Source organism: Herpailurus yagouaroundi, unplaced genomic scaffold (genome assembly GCF_014898765.1).
Source record: "Herpailurus yagouaroundi ecotype Mexico unplaced genomic scaffold, PumYag 77, whole genome shotgun sequence".
Taxonomy (NCBI): Eukaryota; Metazoa; Chordata; class Mammalia; order Carnivora; family Felidae; genus Herpailurus; species Herpailurus yagouaroundi.
The window spans coordinates 65,714,191-65,729,459 of NW_024412388.1; the positions used below are offsets into that span (position 1 = coordinate 65,714,191).

Genomic DNA, 15,269 nt, shown 5'->3' on the forward strand with positions numbered 1-15,269 from the left:
AGTCTTGAACTTTCATTATACTACCAAATTCTCCAAAGTGGTTCTACTAATTGACATTTCTACCACGGGTATGTGAGTTTTCAATACTATACATCTTTAACAAAAAATTGCCATTTTTTCCAACTCATATCATTCTGGTAAGTGTGTAATGATTGTGTGTGTGTGTGTGTGTGTGTGTGTGTGTGTGTGTTTTCTGCTAAGAAAAATTTGGTAAGAAGTTTCTGAAAATACTGACTAAAATGAAACCTTTGGTTTTCAGTTTTCCATGCTGTCGCAGTCTTTCAGTACTACAATCAAGAATTTATACTTTTTAGAAAGAGTATTTTATCTTTATTTTAAGTTTATTTTGAGAGAGGGAGAGAATGCAGAGAGAAAGGGAGAGAGAGAATCCCAAATAGGCTCTGTACTAATAGCAGGGCTCAAACCCATGAACTGAACCGTGAGATCATGACCTGAGCTGAAATCAAGAGTCAGACACTCAGGTGAAAGAGTATTTTAAATTTTCATTTGATTCATGAAAGCAAGTAGTTTGAGATATTACTCAGTATTCTTTATTCATGTTTTTTATTGGCTTATCTAAAAAACAGATGTATTATTTCTCTTCATAATTTAAGCTGCCATTCCAGGAAATATAACAATTACTGAAATGAGAGGTATGGTCTGTGATTTACGAAATTAGATTTAATGAATAAATCTTTCCAGTACCTCTGAGCCATTTTTCTTTGTTAGATTTTTTTTTTTTTTTTTTTTTTTTTTTTTTTTTTTTTGAGTAAAGTACTGGCTGGTTACTGTTGAGTGATGTAAAACAGACTTTTAACAGCCCATGGGTATGTCTGAAAGGTAAAGTGACATAAGATAAATGTCTGTTCGACTCTGAAAATAGCAAAAGTCATATGGAACCAACATTTAACTTAATTGACTTATAATTTAACCCACTTTAAAAGTGGTTTGGCATAATGAAAACTGTACTGTGGTTTCTTTTTGCATAATTAATACTAACAATGGAAAAATAACAAAATAGATAAAGGTGTGAAAGTTGTAAATGCCAGTTTTGTGTGTACAAATAAGTTTGTATTTGTGTGTGTAGTTTTTAAAATCACATATGCATTAAAAAGAGAATAATGGGAATTTTTCTGGATAATTGAGTGTCCAAAAATACCAGTCTTATAGCTGTTTATAAGTGCAAAACCAATTATGTTGTTTTGTTCTCAAGTTCAATGAAAAAATTTAAATTTCCAAAAGAATGTATTTGGAAAATAGAATAGTTTAACCTCTGATTGTGTTCCATTAGTCATTTAGTAGTGGAAGCATTTTAAGCTGTGAAGTTAGGTACTTTAAAATGATTGATGTAACCTTCATCTGAAAACAATTATAATTTAAACTTGGAATATAAATGGTTAAATTGTCAAATATGGGCCCACTAAATATAAAGGAGGGGAAAAATACGCTTTGTGTATGGTTATTCTTGATACCTAATAAGAATGAGCCTTGTACCAAGTATGGCTTGTTAGCTTTTCTGCGTAGTTTAGAGTTTGGAATATAAATTGGTTGCAACCCTTCTGAGTTGAAAATAAATTAATGGTTTCCCTTTAAAAAAAAACAAAACTACTCTTCCTGTATAGAATCACAAATGTTTGTGTTTTCTGGTACTTGAGGGTTTTAAACAGGACTTGGAAAATTTCTGGTAAAGGTAATGAATTTAGTTTGGGAAAAAAGATGGAATAGAAATTTGGATGAATGAAAGCCAAAAAGAGATTCCTGCTTCCCTTTTTTTTTTTTTTAGAGAGAGAGTACAGTTGGGGAAGGGGCAGAAGTAGAGGGAGAGGGGCACCTGGGTGGCTCAGTTGGTTGGGTCTCTAACTCTTGATTTCAGCTCAGGTCATGGTCTGCCTGTTGGTGACCTTGAGCCCCACATGGGGCTCCTCACTTACAGGGGGTGCAGAGCCTGCTTGGGATTCTCTCGCTCCCTCTCTCTGCCCCTCCCCCACTTGCACACACATGCACATGGCTGTACACTCTCTCTCACAAATAAACTTAAAAAAAAAAAGGAGAGGGAGAGAAAGAATCCCAAGTAGTGTCTGGTGCCCTGCTCAGAGCCTGACACAAGGCTTCATCTTACTATGAGATCATGACCTGAGCCGAAATCAAGAGTCAGATGCTTAACCAACTGAGCCACTCAGGCGCCCCTCTGGTTCTTTTTTAAAGAAGATAAAGTTTCTGACAAATTTAGCAGATAGAGACTCAATATGAAAAATCAGTATATATTTTGTTCTTTGCTTTTTCATACTTGTGATGAATTTTAAAGCATATCAGTTGTTTGCTACAATATAGACACATCTGTAAGCAAGTACAGTATTTATTTGAAAATTACAGATTCCTGATGATAGTATGTGAAGGTATTGGTACCCACATTCAAATGCCCCATGTGTTAACAGGTAGACTGTCTTGGCATGGCCAGATTAACCATTCGCCAATGTATTTAAATTTTTTCAGCCCTTATAATCGAGACAGTTGTATTTGACCTTCAAGTATCCAGAGTAAACATCAGCCCTGATTGTTTTTGGCCTTTGACATAGGCCTTAAGGACTGAAGAATAAGTTCTTCATGAATTGTTTTAATTGATCAGTTTATCACAAGTAACTGACCAGACAACATTTCATGCTAATAATTCATTTAATTTGAATAAACTTACCAGTTCTCACAACTTGGTCAAGGCCACTTGCAACTAATTTGCTCTGTTTCAGCTATCTGAAAAAAAAAGCTATTTGGTATGTGCTGATTTTACAACATGTCATAGATAATCCAGCTCTAGTTATTATTTACCAGTTTAAAATATTACATATTCAAAATCTTTTTAAATGATAGTAAGTTTAATTAATTCCCTTTTAAAGTAAAAATGTCTGCTTTATAGCACTTTCTCCTCTGCTCAGCAGCATTTCAGAATCACTTAAACAGTGAATACACTTTGAGAATCTTATCAGATTATATACCATTGGTTTGTATTTATTTTCTTTTAGGTTTCAGCCTAAATAAAGATGGAAAGAAGGAAGGAAGGGAAGGAAGGAAGGGAGGGAGGAAGAAAGAGAGAAAGAAAAGACAGGCATAGTATAGAATGTCAATGAGAAGGAATATCAATTTCTTCACTTTTCTTCTTTTACTTTTAAGATAAAGATACAGATGTCACCGTGAAGGGGAATGTGGATGAATTTGGTCTGCGAGACACCTTGAGCGTCGCATCAACTGATTCCTTTGCTTCAGTAGCAGAGGTAGGACTGAGAATTAATTCCTCATTCTTTGTCACCTAGAGAGTACAGTTTTGCCATGTGCTGAATATCAGTTGCCATTTATGTAGCATCTACTATGTGGTAGATACCAGCCTACAAAGATGAATCTAAAATGAACATGATAGTTTAGCAAGGGAGCTTATAGTCATTTTAGAGAGGTGAACATGGAAACATATATTTTATTTTATTTTTTTTAATTTTTTTTTTCCAACATTTATTTATTTTTGGGACAGAGAGAGACAGAGCATGAACGGGGGAGGGGCAGAGAGAGAGGGAGACACAGAATCGGAAACAGGCTCCAGGCTCTGAGCCATCCGCCCAGAGCCTGACGCGGGGCTCGAACTCACGGACCGCGAGATCGTGACCTGGCTGAAGTCGGACGCTCAACCGACTGCGCCACCCAGGCGCCCCATATATTTTAGAGGGGTGCTGTCGTATTCTGTGGATTATGGGTAAGGCATATAAGTATCTTCATAGAAAGTAATATAATCAGAATTTTTAAAAATGTTTAGATTCCTTAGCTTAGAAATCATACTTTTAGATAATTTTTTTCAAGAAGGTGATCAAAGATTTCTTTATAAAAATAATTACTATGTGATTTTAACAATAATGAAAAACTGGAACTATTCTAATGCCAAATTACGGTGCATACATAATTTGAAATATTGTACTGCCAAAAATGTATTTCCATTTATTTTTTTTATATATATAATTTATTGTCAAATTGGTTTCCATACAACACCCAGTGCTCATCCCAACAGGTGCCCTCCTCAATGCCCGTCACCCCCTTTTCCCTCTCCCCCACCCCTCATCAACCCTCAGTTTGTTCTCAGTATTTAAGAATCTCTTATGGTTTGCCTCCTTCCCTCTCTGTAACTTGTTTTTTCCCCCTTCCCCTCCCCTCCCTGGTCTTCTGTTAAGTTTCTCAGGATCCACATATGAGTGAAAATATATGGTATCTGTCTTTCTCTGCCTGACTTATTTCACTTAGCATAATACTCTCCAGTTCCATCCATGTTGCTACAAATGGCCAGATTTCATTCTTTCCTATTGCCAAATAGTAATTCCATTGTATATATAAACCACATCTTCTTTAAAAAAATTTTTTTTTTGATGTTTTATTTATTTTTGAGAGAGAGAGGGAGACAGAGCACGAGCGGGGAAGGAGCAGAGAGAGAGGGAGACACAGAATCCGAAACAGGCTTCAGGCTCTGAGCTGTCAGCACAGAGCCTGATGTGGGGCTCGAACTCACAAACCGTGAGATCATGACCTGAGCCGAAGCTGGACCCTCAACCGACTGAGCCACCCAGACGCCCCATAAACCACATCTTCTTTATCCATTTGTCAGTTGATGGACATTTAGGCTCTTTCCATAATTTGGCTATTGTTGAAAGTGCTGCTATAAACATTGGGGTACAAACACCCCCATGCATCAGCACTCCTGTATCCCTTGGGTAAATTCCTAGCAGTGCTATTGCTAAGTCACAGGGTAGATCTATTTTTTAATTTTTTGAGGAAGCTCCACACTGTTTTCCAGAGAGGCTACACCAGTTTGCATTCCCACCAACAGTGCAAGAGTGTTTCCCTGTTTCCATTTATTTTTAATGACATGGGAATATATGTTAAATGAAAAGTGTGGTATATAAGGCTTTATATAGAGAGTATGATTGTAATTTAGTAATAAGAGAACAGAAAACATGTATGTAGTATATTGTATAAGTGTTTAGGCAGACAAAGAAGAGGTTAGATATAAATACACCAACGTGTAAACAATGGTGATCAATGAATTATAAATTTATGGGCAGTTTGTTTTCTACTGAGATTTAAATTTTGTATCAAAAGAGAATGCTTGCAGGGGCATCTGCGTGGCCCAGGTGGTTAAGTGACCAACACGTGGTTTCAGCTCAGGTCACGATCTCACGGTTCATGGGATCCAGCCCCACATCAGGCTCTAGGCTGGCAGCATGGAGCGTGCCTGAGATTCTCTCTCCTCTCTCTGCACCTGCCCCCTTCTCTCTCTCTTTCTCAAAATAAATAAACATTAAAACAATTTCTTAAAAAAAAGAATACTTGCAGAGTGCACATCTTTTTATACTTTTTTTCTGCTTAAAGTAACTTTAAAAATCACATATGCCCAATTTTATCTTAGAATAATTTTATTTTTATGGTAGATTTTGGATATTAATGCTGTCTTTTTTCGTATAAATAGTATCACACATCTGTAATTCATGCTGTAGTGTGGAAAGCTGTAGATATTCTAATACTCTGTACCCTAAGCCTTGATTCTGCCTTTTTAAAAAAATGTTTTTAATTTTTATTTGTTCTTGAGAGAGAGAGAGAGAGAGAGAGAGAGAGAGAGAGAGAGAGAGACAGACAGAGCACAAGTGGGGGAGGGGCAGAGAGAGAGGGGGGGACACAGAATCTGGAGCAGGCTGTTAGCACAGAGCCCAATGTGGGCCTGGACTCACGAACCACAAGATCATGACCTGAACTGAAGTGGGACGCTTAACGACTGAGCCATCCAGGTGCCCCTGATTCTGCCTTTTTTAAAGCTGTGGTGATCGTGATCTTTATTCTTCTCAATATTTTTCTTTTATATATATTTTAGCTATTGCTTACAGTAGTATCTCCTGAATTATTTACATTTTAACTTATATTTTTATATTTATAAAATAAATATATTTATGTTTGCAATAAAAAGAATTTTGTAAAATTCTTTTCCAGCTTTATTGAAATATAATTGACATATAATGTATAAATTTAAGGTGTATAATGTGATGATTTGATACACATATATTGTGAAATAATTACCACAGTAAGATTAGTTAATATGTCCATCACCTCACAGGATTATGTGTGTGTGTGGGGGGGTGAGAATATTTAAGATTTACTCTCTTAGCAACTTTCCAGTATATAATATAGTATTGTTAACTGTAGTTGCCATGCTCTGCATTAGATTCTCGACTTTTTCATCTTCTCACTGGAAGTTTTTACCCTTTGACCAACATCTCCCCATTTCCCTCACCCCTCAGCCCCTGGCAACCACCAATGTACTCTCTGTTTCTACGTGTTTAGCTTTTTCAGATTCTACATGTAAATGATAGAATGCAGTATTTGTCTTTCTCTGGTTTATTTCACTTAGCATAATGCCGTTAAGGTCCATCCATATTGTTGCAAATGGCAGGATTTCCTTCTCTACCATGGGTGAATAATATACTTTTGTGGCTCAAATCCATGAACCGTGAGATCATGAGCTGAAATTAAAAGTCGGACACCCAACTGGCTGGGCCACCCAGATGCCCTGGATCTTACATTTACCATTCTGTCACTCTGTCTTTTGATTGGAGGGTTAAATCCATTTGCTTTCTTAGTAATTATTGATAGGTATGTACTTACTGTCATTTTGTTACTTGTTTTATGGTTGTTTTGTAGTTCTCTGTTCCTTTCTCTTTTCTCTCAAGGATTGCTGGTTTTATTTAGTGATATACTTGGATTCCATTCTCTTTATTTTTTGCATATGTATTACTGGTTTCTGATTTGTCGTTACCATTAGTTTTGTAATAACATGCATATAGCAGTCTATATTAAGTTGATGGTCATTAAAGTTTAACCCATTCTTTACTTCTCTCTCCCTCGCCCCCTGCAACATTTTAGGTAGATGGTGTCATGGTTTATATTCTTTTATTTTGTGAGTCCCTTGACTGATTTTTATAGATATATTTATTTGTGTTGCTTTTGTGCTCCCTACTTTTCTTACTCCTGCATATGGTCTTTCCACTTAAAGAGCCCCCTTTAATATTTCTTGTAGGGCTGGTTTAGTAGTCATGAATTCCTTTTAACTTTTGTTTTTCTAGGAAACTCTTTATTTCTCCTTCTATTCTGAATGATAGCCTTGCTGGGTCGAGTATTCTTGGTTGCAGAGCTTTTTTTTTTTTTTTTTTTTTTTTTTCTTTCAGCACTTTGAATATATCATGGTTCTCCCTCTAGCCTGCAAAGTTTCTGGCACAAAAAATCAGCTGATAGCTATTTGGGGTTTCCCTTGTGTGTAACTATTTTATTTTCTCTTGCTGCTTTAAAAATTCTCTCTGTATCTCTACTTTTTGTCATTTTAATTACTATGTGTCTTGATGTGGGCCTCCTTAGGTTGATCTTGGGTTGGGGGCTCTCTGTGCCTCTGGATCTGACTGTATGCTTCCTTCCCCAGATTCAGGAATTTTCAGCTATTATTTCTTCAAATATATTTTCTGCCCTTTCCCCCCACCCCTTCTCCTTCTGGGATCCTTACAATGTGAATGTTATTACGCTTGATGGTGTTGGCTGAGTTCCTTTAGTCTGTTTTCATTTATTATTGTTATTTTTCCTCTCTTCTGTTCAGCTTGATGGCTTTCCATCATTCTGTCTTCCAGGTCACTGATTTGTTCTTCTGCTTCCTGTAATCCTGTATTTATTCCATCTAATGTTTTTGGGGGGAAGGGGAGAGAGAGAGACCATGTGCATGTGAGCGGAAGAGGGAGAGAGAATCTCAAACAGGCTCCTCACCCAGTGGGGAGCCCAGTGTGAGGCTTGATCTCATGACTGTGAGATCATGACCTGAGCTGAAATCAAGAATTGGACACCCAACTGACTGAGCCACTCAGGCGCCCCCATCTAGTATATTTTTAATTTCGATTATGGAATTCTTCATCTCTGATTGATTCTTTTTTTATGTTTTCTGTTTGTTTTTTGAGGGTCTCAGTGAGGTCTTCCACTCTCTCTCAAGTCCAGTGAGTGTCTTTATGGCCATTACTTTAAATTCTTTATCAGGCATATTACTTATCTCTATTTTATTTAGCTCACTTACTGTGATTTTGTCCTGTTCTTTCATTTGGTACATATTCCTCTGTGTCTTCATTTTGTCTAATTCTCTGTGTCTAGTTTTATGTATAAGTCAGCTCTATCTCCTGAGTAGTGGGCCTATTTTGTATGGAACCACAAAAGACCCTGAATAGCCAAAGTAATATTGAAGAAGAAAACCAAAGAGGGAGGCATCACAATCCCAGACTCAGCCTCTACTACAAAACAGACACGTATTGGCACAAAAACAGACACGTAGACCAATGGCATAGAATAGAGAATCCAGAATTGGACCCACAAATGTATGGCCAACTAATCTTTGACAAAGCAGGAAAGAGCATCCAACGGAAAAAAGACAGTCTCTTTAGCAAATGATGCTAGGAGAACTGGATAGCAACATGCTATGAATGAAACTAGGCCACCTTCTTATACCATACACAAAAATAAACTCAGAATGGATGAAAGACCTAAATGTGAGATAGGAAACTATCAAAACCCTAGAGGAGAAAGCAGGCAACAACCTCTTTGACCTCAGCCGCAGCAATTTCTTACTTGACACATCTCCAAAGGCAAGGGAATTAAAAGCAAAAATGAACTATTAGTACCTCATCAAGATAAAAAGCTTCTGCACTGCAAAGGAAACAGTCAACAAAACTAAAAGGCAACGGATGGAATGGGAAAATGACATTTGCAAATGACATATCAGATAAAGGGCTAGTATCCAAAATCTATAAAGAATTTACCAAACTCCACACCTGAAAAACAAATAATCCAGTGAAGAAATGGGCAGAAGACATGAATAGACACTTTTCCAAAGAAGACATCCAGATGGCCAACAGACACATGAAACGATGCTCAACGTCACTCCTCATCAGGGAAATACAAATCAAAAGCACACTGATATACCACCTCACACTAGTCAGAGTGGCTAAAATGAACAAATCAGGAGACTATAGATGCTGACAAGGATGTGGAGAAATGGGAACCCTCTTGCACTGTTGGTGGGAATGCAGACTGGTGCAACCACTCTGGAAAACAGTATGGAGGTGCTTCAAAAAATTAAAAATAGAACTACCCTATGACCCAGCAATAGTACTACTAGGAATTTACCCAAGGGATACAGGAGTGCTGATTATAGGGGCACATGTACCCCAAATTTTATAGCAGTGCTTTCAACAATAGCCAAATTACGGAAAGAGCCTAAATGTCCATCAAATGATGAATGGATAAAGAAGACGTGGTTTATATATACAATGGAATACTACTTGGCAATGAGAAAGAATGAAATCATGCCATTTGCAGCAACGTGGGTGGAACTGGAAGATACTATGCTGAGTGAAATAAGTCAGTCAGAGAAGGACAGATACCATATTTTTCACTCCTATGTGGATCTTGAGAAACTTAATAGAAGACCATGGGGGAAGTGACAGGGAAAAAAAATAGTTACAAACAGAGAGGGAAGGAGGCACACCACAGGAGACTCTTAAATACAGAGAACAAACTGAGGGTGGATGGTGGGGGCAGGGGGAGAGGGGAAATGGGTGATGGGCATTGAGGAGGGCACTTGTTGGGATGAGCACTGGGTGTTGTATGTAAGCCAATGTGACAATAAATTATATTAAAAAAAAACAACTGAAAAACAACAACAACAACAACAAAGTAGTGGGCTTATGAAGAAGAGGTTCTGTAGTGCCCTGTAATGCAGTGTTCCCTGTTGACCAGAACCTGGTGCTTCAGGAGTGTCTCCTATGTGTATTGCTAGTGCTCTGCTGTTGTGGGTAAGCCTCTCTTGCCTTCAGTCCAGTTGTCTGATGTGGCTGTCTTTGCCTGTTATGGGCAGGGTTTGGTCCCTAAGTTGTTAGTGGGCCAGTCTGGGGCCTTGGGCTTGAGTTGGGTCAGACCAGGCGTTTGCCAGAGATACAGTAGCACTGAACTGCAGGGCACTTTCCCTGTGTTGTCCCCTGAGAAGCTTTCACTATTGGGTAGGTCCTGTAGTCAGACCTGATGTCTGTCCCCATCCCATGCTGGAGCCACATTCAGACTGTTACATGTGCTTTTTTCCCCCCTTCTCCTGGAGCTAGAGTCACTTTGGCGTGGTGCTGGCCCCTGTCAGGGCTGCTTGCAGACTGCCAGGCTCATGGCATCACTTTGGATGGACTCCATTCAAGTGCATATTGAAGGGGATAGGACCCAGGAGAACACAGGGTCAGAGTGGTGTGTTAGCAAGGTTTGTGCAGGTCTGCTATGAGAAGAGACTTGGAGGAAGACCTTGTTGGAGAGGACGTGTCTGCAGGAGAATGCCAGGGCAGGGTACACTGTTAGCAAGTTGTTGTGGAATACTGGTGCTTCACTGGTTACTGCAGGTGTCCATGTGTCTAGGCTGGGTGGTGGGAAAGGGGAATTGTGCCTGCCAGTTCCTTTGTTTCTTGAGAATTCTCCCAAAGACCGCTGCCCCTCCAGCACATGCTCTGAGATTAGTAAACAAATCTCCCTCCTGGATACTCCAGGCATTTTTCAAAGTGCTGCTTCTATGCAGTATCTCAGTGGGCTGTTTATTTTGCTGTCTCTTTAAGGGTGAGTACTCAGTTTGCTGTTTCCTTCTGGCTCATATAGACCCAAGTTGCAGGTGTTAAGCTCTGCCAATAGTAAGAACTTGTGAACTGTGGACCAAAGCCACTGGTTGTTTTACTCTGAAGGTTTAGGTGGCTTGGGTGTTGAGTGTGGGGATCTTTTTCTCTCCCTTGTCCATGTTGGTGGTATCCCTACATCTCATGAACAGTCCTGTGAGTCCATTTAGCTCCTGACTGCTTCTCTACCCCTCCTACCCATTTTGATATGGCCTTGTCTCTACATTTACCTGCAGAGAGTTTGTTTTGGCAGTCTTCAGTCATTTTTTGGGTTATTTACACTGATGTGGGTATCATCTAGTTGTATCCCTGGGATGAAGTAAACATAGGATCTTCTTACCCTGCCATGTTCCTCTTAATTTTTCTTTCTGATTGATTGCTGTGAGTGTACAGAAATGCAACTAATTTTCATATCTTGCCTTTGTATCCTGCAAACTTTATCAAATTTGTTTATTAGTTCTGGGGCGCCTGGGTGGCTCAGTCGGTTGAGCGTCCAACTTTGGCTCAGGTCATGATCTCACAGCTTGTGAGTTCGAGCCCCGCGTCGGGCTCTGTGCTGACAGCTCGGAGCCTGGAGCCTGCTTCGGATTCTGTGCCTCCCTCTCTCTCTGCCCCAACCCACTCGCATTCTGTCTCAGTCTCTCTCAAAAATAAATATATATTAAAAAATTTGTTTCAATTAAAAAATTGTTTATTAGTACTAACAGTTTTTTGGTAATCTTTTAAGATTTTCTATTTTATTTAAGTTTGTTTTTAAAAGTTTATTTTTTTTAATTTTTTTTGTAACATTTCATTTTTGAAAGGCAGAGAGACAGAGCGCAAATGGGAGAGGGGCAGAGAGAGAAGGAGACACAGAAACAGAAGCAGGCTCCAGGCTCCGAGCTGTCAGCACAGAGCCCGACGTGGGGCTCGAACTCACGGACCACGAGATCATGACCTGAGCCGAAGTCGGCCGCCCAACCGACTGAGCCACCCGGGTGCCCCTTAGACATTTATTTTTGAGAGAGAGAGAGAGAGAGATTGAGAGCAAGCAAGGGAGGGGCAGAGAGAGAGGGGGACTCCATGCTGACAGCAGAGAGCCCAACGCAGGGCTCAAACTCACAAACCATGAGATCATGACCTGAGCTGAAGTTGGATGCTTAACTGACTGGGGCACCCAGGTGCCCCTAAGATTTTCTATATATAGGATTATATCATGTGCATACAGAGACAGTTTTACTTTTTTCTTTCCAATTTGGATGCCTTTTCTTTCTCTTTCTTGCCTGATTGCTCTGGCTCAAACTTCAGTGCTATGTTAAATAGGAGTGGTGAGACTGGGCACCCTTGTCTTGGTCTTAGAGGAAAAGCTTTCAGTCTTTTACTGTTTTTTTTTTTTTTAAGACATTTTCTTTTTTCTTTTTAAGGTTATTTATTTTGAGAGAGAGAGAGAGACAGAGCAGAGCACATGAGGAGGGGAGGGGCACAGAAAAAGGGAGAGAGTGAGAAAGAGAATCCCAAGCAGGCTTCAGACTGCCAGCGCAGAGCCCAACATGGGGCTCAAACCCACAAACTGTGAGATCATGACCTGAGCCGATGTCAAGAACTGGATGCTTAACTGACTGAGCCACCCAGGTGCGCCCAGTCTTTTACTATTGAGTATGATATTTACTATGGCTTGTCATATATGACTTTTATTGTGTTGAGGTATGTTTTTCCTGTACCAAATTTGTTGAGATTTTTTATCATAAAAGGATGTTCTTTTTTGTCAACTACTTTTTATCTTTCTGTTCTGTAGATGCTTATGTCCTAGATGATTTATAAGAATTGTTAGTCACTTTGCATTTTTCTGTTGTGAGGAATGATGTACCTAATTGCTCCAAAGTTTCTTCATAATATGCAACTTTAAAAAATATTATTTTGCCAAGTGTTCATTATACTTACTTAGTTGTTTAATTTACAAAGGTTTGATAAAAAGAATCCTTATGGAGGGGCTCCTGGGTGACTCAGTCACTTAAGTGTCTAACTTTGCCTCAGGTCATGATCTCACGGTTCATGGGTTTGAGCCCTGTGTCGGGCTCTGTGCTGACAGCTCACAGCCTAGAGCCTGCTTCAGATTCTGTGTCTCCTTCTCTCTCTGCCCCTCCCTGCTCATGCCCTGTCACTCACTCACTCTCTCTCTCTCTCTGAAAAATAAATAAATATTTTTAAAAAAAAACCTTATGGAAAACAAAATACATGAATACCACAAGAAGGGCTCAACATTTGAGAAACATCCTAGGAATGTTTCTAGGGCATACATGTATGATCTTGGAATGTAAATGTTCCAAGATAAGTTCTTTTCTAAGAAATGCTTGTTAAATTATTTTTAATTGCATGTACTATATGCCAGATACTTAAATTAGGGAAAACCATTTTAATGAAGAAAGTTATTAAGAAAATCTGAACTCCTTGGGAAGTAGACAGTTTGTGAAGAATTGAAAGATTTATTCAGAATTACCAGGAAGATTTCTTGCCTATTTAGATTAAAGAAATCCTGGCATAGACTTTTCTCTAAGCTAGGTCAGTCATTTGTGAAAGTGATTAACAAGATTTTCCTATATAAGCTTTGCCAAACATTGGTTTGGAACTACAGCCTGTTTTCTCTGAAAAGTCTTTTTTTAATAATAGATTTACTGAGAATAACTCACATGCTCTAAAATTTTTTAAAGTGTACAGTTCAGTGGATTTTAGTATATTCACAGTTGTGCTACCAGTAACACTCTCTACTTCCAGAACATTTTTATCACCCCAAAAAGAAACCTCCACCTATTAGTAATCACTTCCTGTTCTCTCCTAACCCCCCACCCTTGGCAAGTACTAATCTACCTCTGCTCTGTGGATTTGCCTATTCTGGACATTTCATATAAATAAAATCATGCAATATGTGACCTTTTGTTTTTGATGTTCTTTCACTTGGCATAATGGTTTCAAGTTCTGAAAAGTTTTTTTAATGTTAGTATACCACTGCATTGAGTGCTCCTAGCTCTCCCATCTGTTAAAGAGATTGTCATTAATAGGTAGAAACTAATACTGCAAAGAGTAATTTTTAGCTGTGGATTCAGTTTTTCTTAGAATTAACACTCTGCAGCATGTGTTTGTATTTAATTTATAAATTATAGGGTGCTCTTTAAGGGGAAAATTTTATTTCTTATAATCCAGATACTTCTACTCATATGCTAAATGGAACCTTGGAAAGTTTTTTAATGCCCACCTCTCTGACTTGATAGCAGTCCAAAATAATGCACTAATTATAATATACAAAATGATAAGGATAAATATTTAGAATAATCATAATCTGAAAAGGGAAAGCTGTATCTGCCATTTAAAATTTCTATTTTTTTAAAATAAAGTTTACTTATTTTGAGAGAGAGCTAGAGAGAGGAAAGAGCGGGGAAGGGGCAAAGAGCGGGAGAGAGAGAGAAAGAGAAAATCCCAAGCACGGAGCCCAACACGGGGCTCGAACCCACAAACCGTGAGATAATGACCTGAGCTGAAACCAAGAGCCAAACTCTTAACTGACTGAGACACCTAGGCGCCCCTAAAATTTCTATTTCTTGAATTATTTTCCTTTCTCTGGGGTCAATTTTGTCTGTCGTGGGCTTTCATTCTTGTGCTGATGATTTTCTCAAATTTGAAAGCTTAATTGGTGACTGAATTGATGTTCTTAGATTGTGTAGGTTTACAGTGTTTTATGTTTGTCTCTCCTATGAACAGGAAGACTAACGAGACTTCTTTGAGGTGTGTTGATTGGCAAGCTTTTCTTTACCCAGACAGATCAGATCACTTTTAAAGGGAAATGTTATCTGGTTGAAAATTTGTTTTTCTATAAGCTGTCCTCCTATTCAGTGATGAAGGGGAGAACAGGAATTACAATGATATGTGGGATTACTATACTTGTTTGTACACAGACTTTCATTTAACCTGCCATTTTTAATCCCTTTTTAAATCCTGTCCCATACCTGCCTTGCTTCAAGCCTGGTGCTCTTTTGAGCCTCTGCTTAGCAAATGTCTCTCCCTTGATTATGTCTTCTCTTAAATGTATTCTGGACTATGGGTTCCTCATCATTTTTCATCTGTCCACACACTTCCATTTGCTTTTCAGTTTTTGGAAATCTGTGTCTTTCCTTTTTGTTAGTATTGTTCCCACCATTATGTATATTAGTTATATGTTGCTGTGTAATAAATTACCTAAAACTTATTGTCTTAAAACAACAATAAGATTCAGGTGTGGAGTTGGGGCTGGGGCCAAAGCTGTGAAGACCCCCAGGCCTCAGGGGCAAGTCCTGGATAGCGGGACTCCACCCCAATTTGAGGTTTAATTCTGGGTGTCCTTGATTTTTGGGGGATTAATTTGGGCAGAAGGCATATGTCTTTGCTTTAGTCTAGTAATTAGAGCCTTCTAAATCCTGGGGGCTCCATTCTTGGGCTCTAATGGAGGCTCAAGTGTTTGGGAAATTATTTTCTTTCTTTCTTTCTTTCTTTCTTTCTTTCTTTCTTTCTTTCTTT

The 15,269-nt window shown here is 38.7% G+C and overlaps 1 protein-coding gene and 1 pseudogene across 3 annotated transcripts in view; both read left to right on the forward strand.

The window, feature by feature from the left end:
• Positions 1 to 15,269, forward strand: part of MIGA1 (mitoguardin 1) — a 106,890-nt gene that overhangs the window by 67,213 nt on the left and 24,408 nt on the right. For all 3 annotated transcript variants that reach the window (XM_040470703.1, XM_040470705.1, XM_040470704.1), the window contains one exon: positions 3,166 to 3,266. In XM_040470703.1, the coding sequence (XP_040326637.1) occupies positions 3,166 to 3,266 (101 nt within the window). The remainder of the gene's footprint in view (positions 1 to 3,165; positions 3,267 to 15,269) is intronic.
• Positions 10,363 to 15,269, forward strand: part of LOC121027789 (40S ribosomal protein S11-like) — an 8,028-nt pseudogene continuing 3,121 nt past the window's right edge.